At 28.1% G+C, this 22,936-nt stretch overlaps 2 protein-coding genes across 2 annotated transcripts; one reads left to right on the forward strand and one right to left on the reverse strand.

Moving 5' to 3' along the window:
* The first annotated feature begins 1,861 nt into the window (after positions 1 to 1,861).
* LOC101245895 (auxin-induced protein 6B) lies at positions 1,862 to 2,702 on the forward strand. The gene has a single exon (XM_004230927.5). The coding sequence runs from the start codon at positions 1,928 to 1,930 to the stop codon at positions 2,381 to 2,383; it is 456 nt and encodes a 151-aa protein (XP_004230975.1). The 5' UTR covers positions 1,862 to 1,927; the 3' UTR covers positions 2,384 to 2,702.
* Positions 2,703 to 14,320: 11,618 nt separating this feature from the next.
* On the reverse strand, positions 14,321 to 15,040 carry LOC101251725 (protein SMALL AUXIN UP-REGULATED RNA 12). Its single transcript, XM_004230945.5, has one exon. It carries the CDS (start codon positions 14,978 to 14,980, stop codon positions 14,663 to 14,665), a length of 318 nt encoding a protein of 105 aa, XP_004230993.1. The 5' UTR covers positions 14,981 to 15,040; the 3' UTR covers positions 14,321 to 14,662.
* Between the last annotated feature and the right edge of the window lie 7,896 nt (positions 15,041 to 22,936).

The following is a 22,936-nucleotide window of genomic DNA, read 5'->3' on the forward strand; positions in this document are numbered from 1 at the left end:
TCCCTCTTTGGTTTGTAATTACATTAATTTCTTAAAAGGTAATACAAATTGGATACATTATTATGAAGTTCAGATATATTTAAACAGTATCACAAATACATTATAACATAAATCGAATACATTAAAAAGTAGTTCGGATACATTATAAAAATAAATTAGATACATAATATGTAACTCGAATGCATTCAATACTAGTTTTGATGTATATATTGTAATATCCTAAGGAAAAAAATACCGAGCTAGTATATCTAAGCTACATATTATGTATTCGGTTTATGTTTTAACGTATTTGAGCTAATTTTTAATGTAATTGAGCTACATATTATGTATCTGAGCTAGTTTTTCATGTATCAGATTTATGTTATAATGTATTTGAGATACTTTTTGATGTATTCGAACCACATATTAACATATCCGATTTGTATTACTTTTAAAGAGATTAATGTAATTACAAACTAAAGAGAAATAGATTATAATTTCATATTAAAATCATGTAAAATCTACTCGTATGAATTTAATTTCAGAATAATTTAGTCCGTTTATCGAAAGGACCCATTTCTTTAGGTCGGTAAGGATGTAGTGGATTTCATGGACTTTGGGCCGTGTTACAACTCAGTGGCCATATGGACGATAGTCCATTAAATTGGTTTGGGCCACAGCTGATCCAAATGCACTTTTATCAACTCTTTTTTAATGTTTTAATTAGGAATTTAATCTAATAGGAGAGGTGATAAATCTGTGAAAAAGGATTACAAAAATCACAATATTAATTAAAAAGATTATACAAATCACAATATTATTTTCGGTTTTCTTTCCCCCAGTTTGATGAGGTGATTGATTAGAAAAACATGCATCCCTTAAATGGAAATTAATTAGTTAATTATCTAAATAATTACATGTGGTTAGATGCATTATATATGCAGGGCCCCATAATATATTCCCCAAATCTTTACCATTTTCATTTTTTAGTGTAGGATTACAGGAACTGAAAGATCCTTGATAGACAAGATATCTTCTAATAATTTGGTTCAATAACTGATTCATTTTTTAAAAGAAGAACAGTAAGGGGTGTAAGGTGAAATTAGTTGTATTAAAATTAATGCTTATTTAGTTAATTAATCTGTTAATTTATTCGTATCATATCTTGAAATTGATTCTCATTATTATATTTCGTAAGAGATCTACTATTCTCTCTCATAGATAAATCTAAAAAACTAGCATTGACAACTTCAAAATAATTTATTTAAACAAATTAATGGGAGAAATTTACATTTTCTAAAAATGTGAAATTCATAATAAATGAATATATTTTTGATGTATTAAAAGTTTTAAACTATCATTTAATGCCAAATATTTGGAACTCTTTAACCTATTTTTGTAGAGTATTTTAACTTTTACTTTTGAAAAAAAAATATTTTTAAAAATTTAATTCATATTCCAAAACTACTTTCTTTGTTGTATTTTGTTTTCGATACCAATTAATTAGCACCAGATAAACGCCCGTTGAAAAGGTAATAATACTGACGAGTTTTACTATTTCAAAGACGTAAATAATAACATTTACCTTATCTTATCTTATTCAATGATTTCAAAAGAAATAAAAATTCAATATAATAAAAAAGACAAAAATGGAAATAAAAAAGAAAATCCACACAAAGATTCGTATTAGAGGCGTGTTAGTTGTAGTGTGGGGTCCACAAGGGCAACTAATCATAATCACTTTTTCTCAGCCCACCACATGGGCGTTATAACATCTGTAGATATCCTCATCTATTAAGGACAATTTCGTCTTTTCATTTATCCAGTCTATATAATCACCATTTTCATACGCTTTTTCATAGTATTAAAAATTAAACAATAAACCTCTCTTTTTACTCAACTCACTCCTTCAATTCTTCTACACTTTAATTGTATTTGATTGTTGGAGATGTCGATTGAGATTGGAAAATTCAATCGGATTCGTTGTATTGTAAGGATCAGTCAGATGCTTCGACAATGGAAGAAAAGAGCTATATCTTCTTCATCGAAACGCATAGCTTCTGATGTACCTGCCGGACACGTGGCGATCTCGGTAGGCAGTAATTGCCGGAGATTCGTGGTGCGAGCGAAGTATTTGAATCATCCGATTTTCAGGAAGCTACTGACTCAGGCAGAGGAAGAGTATGGTTTCTCTAATCATGGCACTTTGGCTATACCTTGCGATGAGTTTTTATTCGAGGAGATCCTTAGGTTCGTTTCTAGATCTGGATCGAGTAACTGGACTCGTTCGTTAAATATCGAGGATTTTCAGAAATCATGCCATGCAAGGTACAGGAATCGTATTGAGAATTTCGGTGAATCTCGAGCGTTACTGGGTGGATGTACTGAAAAATCAGTGTGTTGAAAAAAAAAATTGAGTTTAATTTTAGGAGTAGAAAAATTGTGATGTTGCAGATGGAGATGGCGAAAAACAAAATTGAGTCATCCCGAAATGTTTCATTGACAGACTTCAGATTATAAAGAGAGTCTGTTACGTTTCAAATGCAGATAATTACTAGGAAATCGAAATGAATCACCAATGAAGTGAAAGTTCAAGTGAATCATGTTATTCTTTTCTGAAATTTACTTTATACATATTTTTTTCTCTTTTGTTCAAAGAAAAAGTTGTAAAATTTAATATTTACGTAATTGATATATATCACTCTTGAAGATTTTATTTTTTATTTTTTTATGGAAAAGTATGTGATTTGGCTTTTGATGTTGAATATTCTTTCGATGTAAATGTATCACTCGATGTGATTTGGGCGGTTAGTGGTGGTCCTTATCATTGTTTGAGTGTTAGTTTACGTTCAAAATTTTACCTTAAATCCTACAAGGATGTGATTCTAGTGGAGTGTTATGTACACACTAAAAAAGGTTATATAATTTTTTGATTGGAAAATATTTGTGTTAGCACTATGGAAGAGGAAGAATAATAGCACAAACAAGGTCAAAACTTTGGGTAATCTTATCAAAATATTGGTGACTTTAATTAAGGTAAATTATAATGGACTCTGATGGTGTGAATCAGTAGAAACATGATCTATTATAATTATTTTTACATATTTTAGTTGAATTGAAAATTTATTAAAAAATAATTTGAGTATTTTAATATTGTTGACAGCTAACGTAAGATTTATTGATATATACGTATACAAAAAGACATGATAATAATTGTAATTTATAAAGTATTAGAAAAAGCAACATTTGTGTAACGAGGACGAGTCATGGAGTACTTGAGTGAGTTGAATAGTTCAAAATGAGGTAATTAAAGCAATATTAATGGTGAATATGTAAATTCACTTTAGCTTTTTTATGAGCACTTTTTGGGTGGGAACTTTACCTTCTTGTTTTTTCATTTGCCAATTTTTACACTTTTTACTCAATTTCTTACACATGCTGTCATGCACTAAGAGATAATGAGTAATAAAAAAGCCAAAGGCAAAGGTGAATTTTAAAAAAAATACTTTGGATTCGCTATTTAAGCAAATACTTATTATATTCGATATGCAATTACAATGCAAAGGCCGAAGCTCATGAAATTATCGCACAGATTAAATTTTTTTACGATGTTACATCTAATTTCAAAACTAAAGCCTAATATTTTTCTTTACTCATTTCTTTCATTTTTATGTAAGATTCGCTAGAGATATTACGATTAATATACTTCATCGATATTGTGTAATTTTAGAAGTATATTACTTTAATTAGCGATACTAAAACAATCAACAGAAAAAATAAAACTTTTCAATATTTCAATCCTCTCACTTCCGCACACCACAAACTGTGTAAAGAACCTTGTTAAAATAAAAAATTGTAAAACAAACGGTACCTAAATAATATACTCTCTTCATCTCGATTTGTTTGGTTTAGTTATTTAAAGTTAAAAGAATATTTTTTGAATCGTAATTTTTGAAACATTTTCTAAATGTTAACTATATATATTTTGACTTGTACTACTTTTATATAATTTATAAATATGCAAATTTTATTTTTAAAAAAACTTAGATTCTATAACCAAATATTAATTCTTATGTTATATAATCAAATGCACACCAAATATTAATTAGTTTATTTTTTTTTAATCAAATCAAATAAATTATAACAAATGGAAACATTAAAAGAGAGACTATAGTTTTTACAAATCAAGTGAATGAAAAATGTCAAAAGTAATACCTCCACGCTCTTCTGCGCGAGATTTTAAGTTTTTTTGAGTGTCTATCTTTTCAATAATTCACAAAAAGGTGCTCTTTAGGTCCCTTCATTAGCATAATTTAATCTCTTTGAAAGTGGAGGTCATTGGTGATATTGAAAGAATTTATTAGGTAATCATAACATGGATGAAAAGTTTGGAGACTTGGTCCAGATAAGAGCAAAAAGAAAACAATATTCTGTTGATGGAACATTATATTTGTACAAGAGTTATTGGTTCTCATTCAATATTTAGTTCGATTTGGGCCCAACTAAATAAAGCTGGCCAGCTAATACGTATTAACCAACTTTATTTGGACCTTAAAAATTGGGCCCTTCCCAACTTGCTTGGAGTACCCACGTACAAAAAAACCTCAAGCAAACTTCACTACAAAAGGGTTAGATTTTTGGTGCATTTCAATTCAGACGCAGATTCAGAATTTTAATTCTATATAACATCACCTTGGCATGCCTTCCCGTGCTAAAAAATCGTGTTAATATTGTGAGTTTGTTACCTTATTTAAATTCTAAATTCATAGTTCAATAGTTTAATTAGATTTTGCATAAATAAATATAAATCGATCTAGGTTAAAGTTATGGCCTCAAATATTGAATCCACATCTATACTGTTAATTTACACTTGGCTTGACCTCTAACCAACAAGATAATAAAAAATATATGGTTGACACTAATTCACATTCCATATGTACATTTACCTATAAAGTACATTGATGAATAGCAAAAAATTGTGTGACCAAGAATTCTTCATAATTCATTACAAATTCGAGTGGTGCGACTTTTTTTTTTTGTGACAATAAACTTGTTTGTCATAATTAATATTCCGTCACAAATCATCGATAGATTTTTTTTAAGGATAGATCGATATATTATTAATTTATCGGTACGGAATTGCTTTTGCGGTCGATATTCTCTCCTCTCCTCTCCATAAGTGTAAGGAGAAAGGATTGAGCGTGAGCGGGGTCTAGAGAGGGTAGTATATAGGGTGGCCAAACCAAAGGGTCACATGATAATGCTCTTTACAAGTTGCATGGAGAAATTAACAAAATAAAATTGGAGATGGGACTTACTAATAATTAAAAGAAAATGAAAGGGAATTTTGCATGCACATATATAATATGAGTCCCCACTAAGATTTCATTTCTTTCTCCCTCCATATATTACGCTTGTAATTTGGTTAATATTATTCAAAGACAAATGATGGATTTTGAACTTTTAATATCACAATCAACACTAATATTATATCCTGAAAACATGATATGACTTTGAAATAAATCTTTGTTTAATAGAGATATTAAATGATATTTTTCTCCATCAAGAAATTAATCTTCATTTGCTCTAATAAGACCTTAATGGGTGCTAGCTAGCTAGCTTTGATTGGATATATATATATGTCTATTTAGTTGTACAAGGGACTATTTTACAATAATATACACACTCTCTCTATATATATACAATTGAAGTCAAAAATAATGCATTAGACATGCATGCATCATGATACTCATGATCAACAAAGCAAAGTAAAAAATTTTTGAGTTAATTTATATCGCGATCTTTGAAGTTTATGACATTCAAATTATAATTATTTGATAATTTCTAAAAATAAAGTTTAAATTAAAATTAAAAAATTCAATTAAACTTGTAGCTGATACCCCATCAATCCATGACCCATGAATAAGAAAGAAAGGACGTAATGAAGTAAAATATAAAAGTGGAGTGATATTGTACTGAAGAGGACAAGAGTAAGACATTGAAATAATTAGTGGAAGACAATCCACCATAGATCACTTTCATAAGTGTCATAAAAATAACTATAAACTTTTTTACTTTTTTTCTTTCATTTTTCTTTGGAGGATTCCCTTTTTCTATTTATTTCATATGAATTACTTTTATATTTTTCATCATAAAAAAAATACTGATAAGTATTACAGATCAACTTGTACGAACCTCGACTCGAAGAATACTCTAGTCATCAACATTAATATCAGATAATTCTCATCTGAATATAGTATTACAACATTAAATTTTGCTTAGCATATGGGTTATGACAATACTATGAGAATATAATTCTCGTTAATTACAAGTTGCATGAAGAAAAAACAATGAAGATGGGACGTACTAATCAAAAGGGTAAGCACATGCATGAGTCCCCACAGATTTTCTATCGTTATTTATATTTATAAGCTTCTAATTTGGTTAATATTTCAAAAGACAAATGATAAACTAATCTATAGTAGTTTAAGTATATATTGATGCATGTGAATATCGTAGTCAATTCATCACTACTTTTAAAAAATAAAACATGATATGACTTTGTTAGAGATCTTTATATCGAGTTGCGTTTTTTCTCTCCAATATATATATATGTAGAATTATTCAAATAACAATCTTTTTACCATGTGTAATATATCTTCCATCTTTTTAATCTTTTCGGTGTTTAATAATTGAGATATGCTTATTCTGATACTGAATACTCCGTTATATAACGTTACTATTTTGGATATTATATTATGTACCGAAGTGTGGACCGGTATATGAGTCATAGACAGTTAGTCAGATAAGAGGTAATCGTGATTTTTATATCTTATCAAACTAATTAAGTGTTTTAATCGATCCCTACATGTCTTTCCTTTGCAACCTATCGTCTCCACATCTGTCTTTTTCACTTTAATGTACATATCATTTTAGTTTCAAAGGAAAATATTGACAATATATATCATGAAATTGTTGAATTATGTGATTATCTTAGTATTTTCATCAAAAAATGTTACGTAAATAAAACAAACACAAAAAGTTAGAAGATATAATAGTAAAATGCTATGAGGGTGTACTAACCAAAATTTTGTCATAATTCCATGTCGGTTCACAATCTTTTTTGAGGCAATATTATACCTATAGTATTCTTTTACGGTCAATATCCTTCATAATTAGCATAAGGTTGAGGTTGAATATTATTAGGTAGGGGGCACATGTAAATGCTCCTTAAAATTGCATGGAAAAATAAAATAAAATTGTAGATGGGACGTATTAATTTAAAAGAAAAATGAAAGGGAATTGCACATGCCTATTAGATCCCACAAAGATTTTATGTCCTTCTTTCTCCATATATTACGCTTGTAATTTGGTTAATAATATTCAAACACAAAATGATGATGAATTTTGAATCAAAAGTCATCGATATCGAATGATGTATACATTGTTTGTAATCATCAAGCGATATGACATTGTAATAGATCTTGTTTTGTAGATGTCTTGATTGAGTTGCAATTTTCTCAATTAAAAAAATCTCCATTTGCTTTAGTTGAGTGTGACCTAGCTTGGATGGAATATATATCTATTTAGTTACATTATTCACCTAGAGATTATTCGCAGAGGCGGAGTTAGGTGGGGGTTCATGGATTCGAACGAATCCATTAGCTTTTTCGTAGACTCTATATTTATATTTGGAAAATTAAAAAAAAATTATGTGTAGTAACTTGTGAACTCCCAAACAAATTGATTTAAAACTCCCGAATTCCTAATCTTGACTCCGCCTCTGAATATTTGTTTTAACAGCCAACTACTTGACACATGTTGAATTTGACTCAAATATATTAGGATTACTGGATTAGAATTGTCTAAATTTATATAAGAAAATCACTCTTTATTTTCATTTACAATATGACTTTTTCTCAATAATGCGTTATACGATATTTACGATGCTCGTTCACTCACCCGACTAAATGGAAAAAAGAAGAAGTGGACATTATGAATGAATTAGTAAAATGAAGGGACGCTGGATATTGTACTGAAGAGGACTATAGTATGCATTGGAATTAATTAGTGGAGGGCTATACTGATAATGACTTATCCATAAACTTCGTTCACAAATATGTTTAACAGTTGGAAAAAAATTATTAGGGTTTAGGCCACACGGCCCACAATTGATCCCACCTAAATATATAGCCCAAAAAAAAAAAGGTTTCATATTTGTTATTATTTTATGATAATTCTATTCTTAGTAGTGCTATAGCTATATTGGTATAGATTAAGAATGTAATTAAATAATTTTTTTGATGAAATAATTATAAACTTCAATATGGTATTCAAGTAGATAGAAGTCTTAAGATTAAATTTCCTCGTCTTATAACAAAAAGATCACGATGAAATGATCATATTTTATATAAAATAATTGAAATTCACGTAAGCTAATTTGAAGATCGTAAATAATATTTTGGATTAAAGTTACATTGATGGATGCCAGAAGATAATAAACGAAAGTTAGTCAGACAAAATGTCCCTTTGTAACCTAGCGTAACGTCTCCATCTGTCTTTTCTTAAAAATAAATAAATAAATATTAATGTGCATGTCATTTTGGTTTTCAAGCATATAGACCATTTTCCTTGTAAATAATGAATAAATAACAGATTTTTAAATGTATATACTAACAAAGAATTAAAGTTGATATTATTGACAACATTAACAATAAAAGTAATTGTTAAATATCACATTAAATATTACCTGTCCTTAGTTGTTTTACCGTATTGTATGTCATCTAGTTTTACAAAACATTCAAGACTTTGTATATGTGGTATATATATTACATACGAAATATATAATACATATATATTTATGCGGTCGGATTAATCCTAAGTTCACCCCTAAAAGTTTTGCTTTTAAGGATTAAGCGTTTCAATTTCATTTTCAAAACTCAAATTTACGTCTTCAATTAAGGTTAGAGAAGCGTATACTTACTAGTTACCACCTATATATTATAATCTTAATTATTAGGTGTTAACTGGGGTTTAAATTTTAATGAAGATGGGACGTCATTGGGGACAACATTGCATAGAAGTAACATGCCTGTAGCCAACTATTTATATAATAATAATAATAATAATAATAATAATGTATATGACCTCTACCCTCACCAACCATGATTAACAATTATGAAATACCCAAAAATCTTTTTAGATGAAAATGACTGCTCAATTATATATGGTACAACAACATTGGTCCCAATTCTTGATTCTTTGTGTTGGCATGGGTAGGACTATATGCCTCTTGTACTGTGTTACGGAATTGTGTTATACATTGTATTAATTTGAAAATTATGCATTTTAATTCCAATCTTTTTAAGTCACGTATATGAGCTTTAAATTACTCCCATATTAAAGACAAACACAATGTTTAAATCAGAACTCATACCAATGGACATGAATAATTTACTCAATATTTTGTTTTGCATATTGAACATATATAATTAGGGGTGTGCATTGGTTGGTTCGGTTTTACATATAATCGGTTCGATTTATCGGTTTTTGGTTTTAAAATATGCTAACCCAATAACAAACCAATAAGAAATTTTTTATCGATTTATCGATTTTTGATGTTATCGGTTCGGTTTCGGTTAACCCAATAAGAAAATGTCGATCAAATAATATATAATAGTACGTATGTTATAATTACATGTTACCAACTTACCGCCAAAACATAATATACTAACGTTCACAAACTTGCAAAAGCTATTGCCTACAATTACGAACTAAAATTAAATATTTCAATGAGACAATCTTGAACAGTTGCTTGATCCACCAGATAATCAACAAAGTTATCACCAATTTCCTAACCAAAAAATCAAATAGCCTGAAAAGCTAACATTGAATCTATTTATGTATTAAATTATGTATATTTAATATTGAGGAAGGGTAAAGTAGTAAATAACTATCGTCTTATTGGGTTATCGGTTTACCCAATAACCCAATAGGAAAAACCGAGAACGACCTAATAACCCAATAATTATTTTTTCTAAACCCAATAACATTTTATCGGTTTGATTTATTGATCGGTTCGATTTTTACACACCCCGCATATAATTGAGAGAAAAAAATTTAATATAGTTAAATATAATCATCTATATTGGCTGACCTATGTAAAAGAAAATTCTTCCTTTTTTTTATCCAATGAGAAGACTTTTATCTCACTTAGCTTTATAATAATAATAATAAACTTATATAAGCTCGAATGTTTCATCATTCTAAAACTTTTCTTTTATAATGAGAGATAAGGACCTTTTATCTACCAAGTGAAGTACGTACTATAAATTCAAAAATAATAATTGTAATAATTAGCCCTAGCTATTATAATTTGGACCCAATCAATAAATTAAGTACGTACGGTAAGTAAAGAAGAAAAAATAGAAGAAATGAATGATGAAGAAGAACGAGCCAACGAGGGCCATGCATGCGTTGATCGATCAGAATTCAGAGATAGATTTAAAATTTAATAATTAGACTCAATAACAAAAATCATATTATACTTTTTAGATATATATGAGTTTAACTTTTAATATTCACTGATACTTCATGATTATTCATATATATGTTAATGTATACGTAAAAATATTAAGTTCAGTTAAATTCATAAGTTTTTGTTCGCCTGTATATGGCATTGATGATGTTAGGGAAGATATTTTTAAGAGGAAGATGGGAATTCTGTGATCAATATGAGCAGCAACACAAAATAAATACTGGTCAGTAGAAAAATCAATACATGTTGAAGCACAAAAAAAAGGATATAATTCATTCCTACTATATTTAATTTTTGTGGGCACAAAAAGAAGGCAATTTAATTAATTTGCAGTTGTATTTAATTATTTATGCTAGGAAAAAGAGTTGCTACTGTCAGAAAACTTTTGTGGTTGAAATAAAAAGAGAAAATGACCCAAAGAGAGAATTAAAGATATATAGGACCAACTTTGTAGCTAGCTAGCTCATTATTATTATTATTATTATTATTATTATTGTGTTGGTCCCAGAGGATCATAAATAAGCTATATATATATTAGATAGCTAGCTCATATTTTATGTAGGGTTTTATTATATCGTTAAGAATTTCACACATATTATATATATTCAGTTCATGCATGTCCGTGATAGACGTTATGTATTTGCATGACAAGTTCAATTAGTGTGATTCACCATCATAAGTCGTAGGAAAGCACCAACTAAATTTAGATCGCTCACGACCTATTTGAGGGACACATTATCCACATAACTCAAAACCTCTTAATTAGGAGTGGAACGGTCTCATGATTTGCATGATAATATATATATCGTAGAGGTGGATTGATTTTTTTGGTAACTTGTCCAATCCATCAAGTTTAATGAGTTGGTCATGCCCCATCAAATTATTGAGTTAAATTGAAATGTGTTAAGCATTGTAACCCCCGTGAATTAAAATATTGCAGCCAAAATACAAATATGGAAAATCAAATTTTAAAATTGGAAAATAAGTAAATTTGGAAGAACTTAATTAAGCTAATAATTTTTAAAAATATCCTTTCATATTTTTCACAATAAAAAAAATAAAAAAAGAAAGGGAAGAAGGTTGGTCGTATTGAATGAGTTGAGTTATGACTTATTATTTGACCGATCTTGACCAAAACAAATTTTTGATCATCTTTGATCGATTGCTTAAACCCTACCAAACAACTCATTATTTGATATCTCTAATTTATTCATTCACGACACAAAAGATTTCAATTAATTAATTAATTTAGGTGATATTTGGAATTAAATTATAATAATAGCATAATATGATCTAAGAGATATATTGGAAGTCGTAATGACAACGGTTGAAGTTGTTGAAAATATGGATCCAATCCGTTGTAGGTTTAATTTTGTCTCTACATAAAAGCTGTTAATTAATTTGGATATTGTGAACTGTTAGATTTTTTATGATATTGTTCAAATAAAGTATTTAGAATTTATTAAATTTAATTTTGAGAAAATCTTCTCAAATCCAAAAAGATAAAAATGTACTATTATAATATCCCCATCATATAAAACGTATAATATTTACGTAATCAGATTACACATAAAAAGTATAATATTTGTTCGATTTTTTTTTTTTGATAAACATGTAAACATTACCATTACTAAAGCAAAAACGTACACCTATAGAGCCCTTGAACACAACAACTGCGTCTCAAGCCTCCAACAAAACATAAAACTAGTTACACTTTCAGCATTTGCAAAAAAAAACACTACATTTGTTTAGATCTCTTTGACGAAGTAAGTAACCCTAATTAAAACGACTCATTTAGTATACAAATAATATAATCTGAAGTAATTTTATCAGATAAGGTGAAATAGCCAATTGTTATATTTCATTTTATTTCACGTAGCAAATGATATCGGAGAGCATTGATTATCGTAGGTGAATAAGTAGTTGAAAGATTCACTAAGCAAATTCATTAGGTCGTATTTTTCTATGCTGGCAAAATAATTGTGCGACTACAACTAAATAAGCACATTAATTAATTTCTGAAAAAAAACCAACGTATTTGTAAAAGAAACAAAACAAGATTATAGGTGACAACAACTTGATGCTTTGATTATATATTAATATTTTAATTAACCTATGTGTTATAATGTTATTTTTGCAGAACAGGAAATATAGAAAGTATTTTTAGATGTTTACGAAAAGACAAAAGGATACAAATAATATTTTTAGTAAGTAAAATTCGTACGCACTACTATCGTATATAATATAAATTCATCAAGAATATAATACGATGCCAAGTATATAATAATAATTGTTTTTTTCCTTCAACAAAGTACCAACTTGTTTACACTTTGGAATATTAAGAAGAGTTCACTGGGCGTAATCAGTATTAGTAATTAATAATCACAGTATATACGATAAACCGATGACTAAGAAGTATTTGTCCTTATTTTGTTTTTATAAAAAAATGGTAGTGTGATGACCAGAGATCCTTGTATTATAGATTAATTAAAGAATTTGTGTTTTGAATATTTTAATACCCGCTTGCCGCTCTCAATATTTTTAAAATTACAATTAGACACTCAATTTAATTATTTAGACCTAATCGAAGTTCCTAATAATTTATTTAAGACTCGATCTTTTTTTTTGCCCCAAAAATAAGTAAATTTAGCTATACATAGATGTGTAATTTTCTACTATAAAGAGTTCATAAGCACTTTCAATTTTACCTAGCTCAGCCCTTATTCCTATGACTAATAAAGTAGGAACAAGTAAAGTATACTTTTCATTCTTAAATTACTTAAATATTTTTTGTAAAAATAACAAGAATGTAGGAACGAAGAAAGTATGTAATAGACTTCTTCGTTTTTATTAATTTTTATTTAACTAGTATTTTAAAAATGTTTTTTTCACATTTATTAATAAAAGGAGGGAAGAGATTTCAACGTAGGAATCAAACTCTCATCAACAAGGTGGAATCGGCGAATTTAGAATTTGAAGATTTTGAATGCACCAATATTACCTTAGCTCATATATGAGCTCTAACATAAACTTAAGTTAAAAATAGTATAAAAACATTCTAGCTAGATTCAAATCTAGGTCTCACAGGTGGATTCTCTAGCTTGTACCACCAGCGCAAGAACACTTTTATGCTTTTCATGAATGCACTATAAATTATTTTCACTATCTGTCAGTTTCTCAAAATAGATATACATGATTTTTTCTATAGTTACCGAATACGTGGGTAGGTCCCGCCTATGCTACTAAGATACCCCATTTTATCTTCAACATAAATAGTTATTCTCCAAATTATTTTTTAAGAACTAAAATTAATTTATGCAAATATTGTGATAAGATAATTATATTAAATTAATCATTATTCAGCCAAGGATATGCCAGCTTCAAAATGAAGGAATAAAATTGATCGGAGGAAGTATACGGTTAAAACATATCTTAAGCGAATTTATCTTGCAAGGTATTCTTGTGTACTCTGCACTCGCTATACCTAGAGAGTTATAATTATATGAATTACATTATTTTCTTTTTCAATTTTTCATTCGGTGTTTGAAGTGCACTTTAAAGTTCTAACAGAATTTGAATTGCGCACTACGAAGTTCATTTGAAGTTGACGATTCCAACAAAATTTTATCCACCATACTCAGAGCTCAAACTCGAAATCTCCTGTTAGGGGTGAAACATTCTGAATATTAGTGAATTACATTGGTATTTCCGTCTATTATTAATTTTATTCTCACTAGAATCGTTCTTAATTTGAATTTTTTTCCTAAACAATTGAAGATGCACTTAATAAAAATGGAAATAGAATGAAATGACAAATCAATTAGATTGAGAGACATTCAATTCACTTCTCTCACAGGGTGCTAAAAAACACCTCTGCAAGGAAAATTTCACAAGATTTGTTTACAAATCTCATTCTGACCCATAAAAAACACTACTAATAATATCATGTAGTTCCTAGGTCAGGGTTAGAAGAAATTAAATTACAAAAATTAAAAAAAAAATAGAGTGAAAAATTTAGTGGATGTTAGAAAAAAGACAAGCAAAAAAAAAAACATCAATATTTGCTTCATCTTGAGCTAGCCCATCCTTGTTCACTCCACTCCTAATATTCACTCGCACATAACGAAAATTTAGTGCACCAAACTTTTATCGAAGCATTGAAGTTAGTGACCGGAACACAACTTCTTCGCATGGAATTGTAATTCCCATGTCATGATCGAACCCAAATTCTTCCTCGGATTGTCGAAGGAGACATTGAAACTCGGGATGAGTCAAAAAAGAAATAGGTACGATGTATCGACTTCTATTTTCTCCAACGTAAACCGCAAAATGTCCTTTTGGCACGTCGATCGGAAGATGATCTTCATCGTTATAGCTGTTTTTCTTACCCAAACTCGAACATCTTTTTAGAATTTGCTTCAAGATTGCTGCTTGTGGCATTTTGTTTGATTTTCTAATAGCCATAATTAAATTATTTTCTTAAAGAAAGTTTAGGTTGAAGAAGGAGGTTGATGTTTTAGAATAGAAAAATGTGAAGCTATTTATCGAGGAAAGACCACAATTTTTATTTTTTTATTTTTCTAAAAAAATAATTTATTTTTTAAATTTTTCTAACACGGGTGTTTTGGGATAAGTGAATAAAAGGAGTTATAGACAAAGTGGGGGCCAAAGCCCATTGGGTTTTAGGGTTCTATGTTGGTTCTATTTATGACAATGAGGACCCTTCTCATTAATTAACCAAGAGTTACCAATATTCATTTTTCATTAAAATAAAGATATTTGAATAAAAATTAATTTATATTTTTGAAACATGGCTTTCACTGATCTAGGAAGGTTACAAGTCTCAACAACAACAAGTATTAATGATACTTGTTTCTATTTCCAACATTCTGTCTCAAACACTTCTCTTCATTTTCTTTTTCAATAGTTTATTTATAAAATTATTAAGATTTAAATTAATTGAAATATGTTTCCTGTAAAATTTGGATTTAAAATCTTTAATAATGATGAATGAAGGTGTGTTCTATCGTATCTTACTATTCTTATAGGTCGAATTGTACAGAATATGTAGATATTTATGAGTAAATTATTTTCTGTAATTTTCGGCTTTGGAGGTTTGTTTATTGTCTAATTATAAGATATGAATTAAGATTAATTACTCCATTATAAAATTAGTTCAAAAAAATGAAAATAATCAGAAACTATTATCATCATTAATAATGAGATAAATTAACAACCCATGTGGGACTACTAATTACATTTTAAGTACTTTTAATGTCTCTGTATACGAAAATAATTCAATTATTAGATTAAATAGCACTACCATATAATTTTCATAATTTTGATATAGACATAATTGCTTCTCAAAATATTATTCACATATTTATTTTTATAAATAGTCTTTTGTTTTTTGAAATTATTCAATAGATATTATTTTTTATATATTAAATTAAATCAAACGGTGCACAAAAATAATTTCATCATAATTAATAACAATAACATTATTAATTTAATACTCCTTTCGTCCATTTTATGTGACACCATTTTCTTTTTTGGTTCGTCCCAAAAAGAATGTCACATTTCCTTATATGTTAAGTATTTAAATGTATAATTTCTTTTTTACCCTTATTGGTTCCACTTAATTTTAAAAATAGTACTCAAATGTATTTATCAAGAGAGAGAAAAGTGAGTTTGCTTTTTGAAGAACAATTTGATAAACATTTCAAATTCTTTATTTATTTCTTAAATTCCGTACTCGATCAAATATCGTCACATAAAAACGAAGAGAGTACTATTTTTGTACACATTATCAAGCGAACGATATATCTCGCACAAGGAGTTAATACCTTAGATGGTCACTTAACTATGCACTCTTCTTTCATAAAGTCACTCAACTTTCAATTCTAACTCAAAAGTCACTTAACTATGCACTCTTTCTTAGAAAATCACTCAACTTTGACTTTTAACTCAAAAATCACTCAACTATCCACCATTTCCTCAAAAAGTCACTCAATCTATTTAATTGTTTTTTAATTAAAATTTACTTATATTAATTGTTTATATAACAACCCAAATTTTTTTTAAAAAATAAAAAATACCATTTTAACTATTTAGTGATTCACTATCTAACCCGACCCATTAAAAAATATAATGTGACTCAGTTTATTTTGTCTTTCATCCTAAATTATTCTCTCTATTTCTCCTTCACATTTTTCATTTTTACTCTTCATTGTTGCTTTTCTTTTTGGCGAGGCACCAACAATTGAGAATGAAAATAAAAAATGTAGAGGAAAAGAGAGGAAATAATTTAGGATGAAAGACAAAATAAAATGATTCATATTATATTTTTTAATGGTCGGTTAGGTAGGTGAATCACTAAATGGTTAAATGGTATAGAAAAAAAAGATTTGAATTATTATATAAACAATTAATATCAGTAAATTATAATAAAAAATTATTAAATAGATTGAGTGACTTTTTTTAAAAAAGAGTGAATAGTTAATTATTTTTGGGTTAAAATTAAAAGTTAAATGATTTCTAAAAAAGAAATGCATAATTAAATAATTTTTAAATAAAAAATTAAAAATAAATTACACTTAAAAATAAAAATTATATAATTAAATGATCATCTAAGATATTAACTCTCCGGTCATGCAATAATAAAGTGGTACTCTGAGAAGTACGAAAAAGGAACCTTACTTTTTTCGAATAGTGTTTGTTTTTTTTTAATTGTTTTGTTTCAATTTTTTCTTTGATTCTATTAAGATAGTAAAAAAGAAAGGCATGTGCACTAGTCTCGTAAAAGTACAAACAAAAGACTTTTGCAGGTTTGACCATAGCCGTTACTTACATCGTTATTGACAGTTTCACAATATCCTAGATATATCATCTTTTGATTTTTAACGTCAAATATTTTACAAGAATCTTTCAGACCTAGTTAAGCCAAGATTTTCTGTGTGAATCAATAAATTTTTAACCAACTCCAACTACCAATGTAACCGATTCTTTTGAATTTCTCCCTAAAAACCAATTTGCCTTCTCACTCGTTCGATTTTTAGTGTCTAGAGTTAGAAATTTTACGAAGAATATTTAAGTGCTAAAAGTGAATTTGCTATTCTTAAGTTCGTGTGACTAGGTTATATCATATTATTCTGTTTAAGATGTTTAAAATATGTAATTTAGCCACTACATTTATATATACGGTATAATTTTTCGATCAACATAAGGTGGCTACGCAACTGCCAGAAACAATCCTTACATACTTTTATTAGATTTGTATTAATACAGACATCTCAGCTTATTAACGGTCAAAAGTTATTGTTATTGTTCATGTTAAGTGACATTAGAAGTTTTTCCTTTCATCGTAGGAACTAAAACTCAAATATTAATAACGAATCGATATATCTTATTCATCTCGTCGTGTTCTTTGATGGAGTTCTCGCATTGTATTGTTGGTGATAGAAAGATTTGAGATTGGGATTTCGTTCTTCAAAGTGGTCCTAGACAGACAATATTGAGCCCCATATATATCCAAAGTCTAATATATATGATACCACAGAATTAACTAAAATTCCCAAACAAAGCCTTTGGCCCTATTATGAGAGTAGAGGGGAAAAAAAGGGTAGTTAGAGACATTAGCAATTGCTTGCATGTTCTAAGGCTGAGATATAGATCCACGTACCTATCAATCCTTTATTGATGTGTTACTTTCCTTACATAAGTACGACACACTCAAGAATTAATAAGACTAGTTTATTCAAGATTTTAATTAGATGGTTGAGATGATATTTTATAAACGGAAAATGCACAAGTACCCCCTCAACCTATGTCCGAAATATCAGAGACACACTTATACTATACTAAGGTCCTATTACCCCTCAACTTATTTTATAAACAATTTTCTATCCCTTTTAAGCCTACGTGACACTAGTATGAAAAAAAAAAGTCAACCATCATTGGGCCCACAAGATAGTGCCACGAAGGCTAAAAAGGGGTAAAAAATTATTAATAAAATAAGTTCAGGAGGTAATAGGACATTAGTATAGTATAAGTGTGTCTCTGAGATTTCGGACATAGGTTGAGGGGATACTTGGGCATTATGTCTTTTATAAATGCAGAGTAAATTCAGAATTCTATAGTTGATGAATTTTTATAATGATCTTAAGTTAATATATAGTACCAATTAGATTTTCTATATGTGTTTCAACTTTTGAACTAATTCATGTAATTATAGATGTAAAAATCATTTATTTAAAAATATATATATGGTCTAGATAAAAGTTATTGGATTTACGAAAATATCAGTTAAATTTCCTCATTAGTTGGAAAATAGACAGCGGGTGATTTGCTTAGATGGATTTGAGCAATCCTCTAACTAATTTTTAGATTGAGTTACAATCAAAATTTATTTTTTAAATATGAATCAGAGTATAGGTGAAGAGGTTGAGTTAAGCCCTTCATATCTTAACAAATAACAACTATTTCATCAGATCCTCCCTTGTAATAACAACTATTTTTTACCGTTTATTAATTATGAAAAAAAAAACGAACAGACCTTGTTGGATTTTCAAAGAATCTAATGTATATACTGTAAACTAATATGAGTAATTTTCTAAACTAGAAAAGAAAACAGAGCAATTTTATGGTCAAAGAAAAATGACCTTTTCTTTTTTCACTTTACCCATGTTCTCTAATTCTTCCTTCTCGATTTACCTAACAAAGTTAGAATGTTAAAAGTCAAATTTCTTTATTTTGATCATATATCTGGAGATAGAATTTGTAAGATTTGGTAAAAATAATTTACTATATAAAAAGGAATATTAATTTGAAATATTTAAAAAGCATATGAATGAATTTAATTTTATCATATAAAATGACACACCAAAAATATTATTACACGCAAACTTTTAAGCGGATGAAAAGAGGGAAATACACATGCAAAAAAGAGATCGAGCATATTGTAGGTGCTTGAAGTAATAGTATGCAAACTATTACTATTTGAGTAGTTAAACAATTTCTACTTTGAGAAGGATATTTTGAACATTGAGTCCCTTTTAACTCTATAGTTAGTTAACTACACCGCATGAGGCGGTGGGTGGTGGTGCTTCAAGATTTCTGTGAAGTCACGATAAACGTATCAGACGTTGTAATCCCATGCTTCGAGTCTTACTAATCATAACAAAATGCAAAGATTTCCTATTTTGAGTTGGGAAAACTTTTGATCGATTACTTTTAATTTGCATGTATATGTATATTTTTTAAAAAGAAAATGATATTTAGATTATTCACACCTAATCCTGTAGTAATATTTTATTATTTTTTTGAAATTAAAGAATGAGTGGTCCCTGCACGGAGAAGTGTACATACAACAAATTATCAATAAATCACAAATATCATCCATCTATGGGTTGTATGATGGTGACCCATACCACATGGAGGCCATGTTACTCTCTTCAACCCAAAATATGTTTTTTAAGTCGTATAATTTAAAGCTTAAATTTAAAATCATACTATTAAATTATAATATTTACACAAAAATTTAATTTTGAATTTAAATTCTATAAATAAAGTTTTAACTCAAATGTACTAGTAAAGACAATACTGTGGCCATGTGTGATATCAACATCATTTACGTTCTTTGAAACTGTCTTGTTTACTTCACTCTGTCATTCATATGCTCAAAATTTTAGCCTCAAATTTTATATGGGCCTATAATTGATTTTTTGAAGAAAAAAAAACATACTTACCCTACTTTCAAGGACCATGCTTCCTGATATTTTGATCATAGTATAGTTTCTATAAATGATAAAACTTGAGGCCAGGGATTTGAGGGGAGTTGAAAATAGTATGTGTTATTTAATAGATAAATGGACCATTCTTTGATTGTAGCTCTATTTTACCATAGTAGACATCAGAATATTTAGAAACTCGTAACTCTAACAAGCTATAATTTCAAAACTCATAAATTTTAAATTCATAAATGATTTAACATGGATTATTTTCACGGAGGTAAGATATTGTAATCGTCGGTTCACAATTTTTATATATATCATATATTATTATAAGCATGAAGCTCTCAATTTAAAAGTTGAACTACTATTTTGTCCTTATTTTATCTCTAAACTAAATAAATATTAATATATAATTAATTTAATATTAGATAATCTTTTTTTATTTAAATTCATGCCTCTAGACACAATGGTTCAAATTCTTTTAGGAAATAGTTACAAGAAGAGGAAAGACCAAAAGTTGTATTTTTCTTAATGAATGTGTATATCAATTCTTCTTTATCAAAATCAATTTAATTTTGGCTTGGGACTGTGTCAGTGATTATTTCTTTATCACCTTTTGTTGTTAATAGAGAAAAGATATACAAAAAGTAGTATAGACACTAAAGGTAATTTCATTCATATTAAATCTTTATGTTTTTTCTTTTTTATTATTTTATTTATTTAATCTTGATTTTGTTTATTGTATTTTAATATGTTTTCTTTAAGTTTTTGATCTTGTTTTCATCAAATTGTGCTAAGAATCTGTAATACAATTTGTTAATTTTGTGTGATCTTTTTAGTGTTATTTGCTTTTGATTCTTCTTTCTTAATATTAGATTTTGATGTATTCTTTGAATATCAACTTTTTTATTGGTTTTATAGTATTTGATATGCTTAGCCTCATTATGGTTTCAATCTAGACTAGAAGAGGTTTACACAGTTATTATTTTATTTTTGTGTGGTCTTGTTCATATGTTGTATCATTGAATGTTTCTTTATATTTATTTTTTGACTATTTTTAGTAATTTTGAAATGTATTCTCGAGATATTGCTCAATTTTATACGTTATGTGATAGTTTTCTATTTTTTTATCTTGGGATTTCAATTTTTGTTGGTTCTTTGACGAACTTTTTCATCCTTTAAGAAATATAGTTATTACTGTCAACACATAGTATAGGATAATAGAGACATTAACTTTCATAAAGTCATCGTAGTAATGCCACTTTTATGGTAACAATTAAAATAATATGGTTGAACCTCACTTTTATGGTACCAATTAAATTGAAAAGTCATGCATATATATAATACAAGTGTATGTAATACAAATGACCAATGAATAAATATATGGTTCTCATATCTATATTTGATAATAGGGTAATATTACTTGACGTTTCAATTAATTCACAAAATTGGAGTATACATGTCACCCTTCATTGTTTCAAGTTTATGATTATTTTTCTAAAAAATCTACTTTATGCCTCATTTATATATTTTATACTTGTGTCATTTAAAAAAAATGAAATATTAATTAATAGGGTACACGTGCGTTGCACGTGAGCGAAGACTAGTATGTATATATATATATATATATATGTAGTATACTATATTAGACATCATGGATAAGAAATATGAGAGTTAAAAAGAGAAACAGAGGGCCCAGAAAACAGGAATATGATAAAATAGGAAGTTTCCAGGAAATATACTCATGATGTATGGAACTTTACCACTTCAAATTTGTGATATATATATATATATATATATATGTGTGTGTGTGTGTGTGTGATGTGTAATAGCTATATTATTGAAAGTTTTAACGTTGTTCACTCGTGATTTCAGTCAAATATGATTGATTTGTCATATAGATCCAACGAATAATTTGATCCATAGCCATGTTAATTTAATTTATGAATTTATTTGGCACGTAAAAAGTCTAAATCTTGAATCTGACTTTATATATATTGTAACCAACAAAGAGTTTTATAAGCTAGCAACAGAAACATTTATAATAGACTCCAGAATAGGAGGGTCGAGGTCCTACGAGACACCCACTACTCGGAGTACCCTCCCAAAAGGAAAAAGATCTGTCTGTCAATGTATGCCCATTCATACGAATTCCAGATATACCTTAAGCAACAAATGAATTCTCGAATGGTATCGAGAGACAATTTGACTAATTATTAATATTACATTAAATTAAATTAATTCAAATACTTGCTAAATACTCTTACATAAAAGAGAGCTAAAAAGGATAAAACGTATCAAAATAAACATAGTTAAATCAAAGGGATATAATACACCCTATCCCTAATTACATATGCGCTCCATTATTAAGATTTAAGAACTGTGAAAATGTGAATTAACAGCCATAGGTGGATTGATGATTTGAAATTTGTGGTTTTTGCCTAGATTCAATTAGTTAATAGTATTTGGTTTATAATAAAAATTTTTTATAAAAGATTGGTATTAGATTTTCTAATAAACACTAGGCAAAAGCTAGTTCAAGAACATTGTGTTAATGTTGCAGTTTGGTGGTAAGTACCAATTCATTCCTAATTAGAAAATTTGTATTTAAATTCTAGCTAGTTCATCTTTGGTAGGGAATAATGTATCCCGTCCAAAATGAGACTTTTTAATATAAATTTAAATTAGT

The sequence above is a fragment of the Solanum lycopersicum genome, chromosome 1 (assembly GCF_036512215.1).
Source record: "Solanum lycopersicum chromosome 1, SLM_r2.1".
Lineage (NCBI taxonomy): Eukaryota > Viridiplantae > Streptophyta > Magnoliopsida > Solanales > Solanaceae > Solanum > Solanum lycopersicum.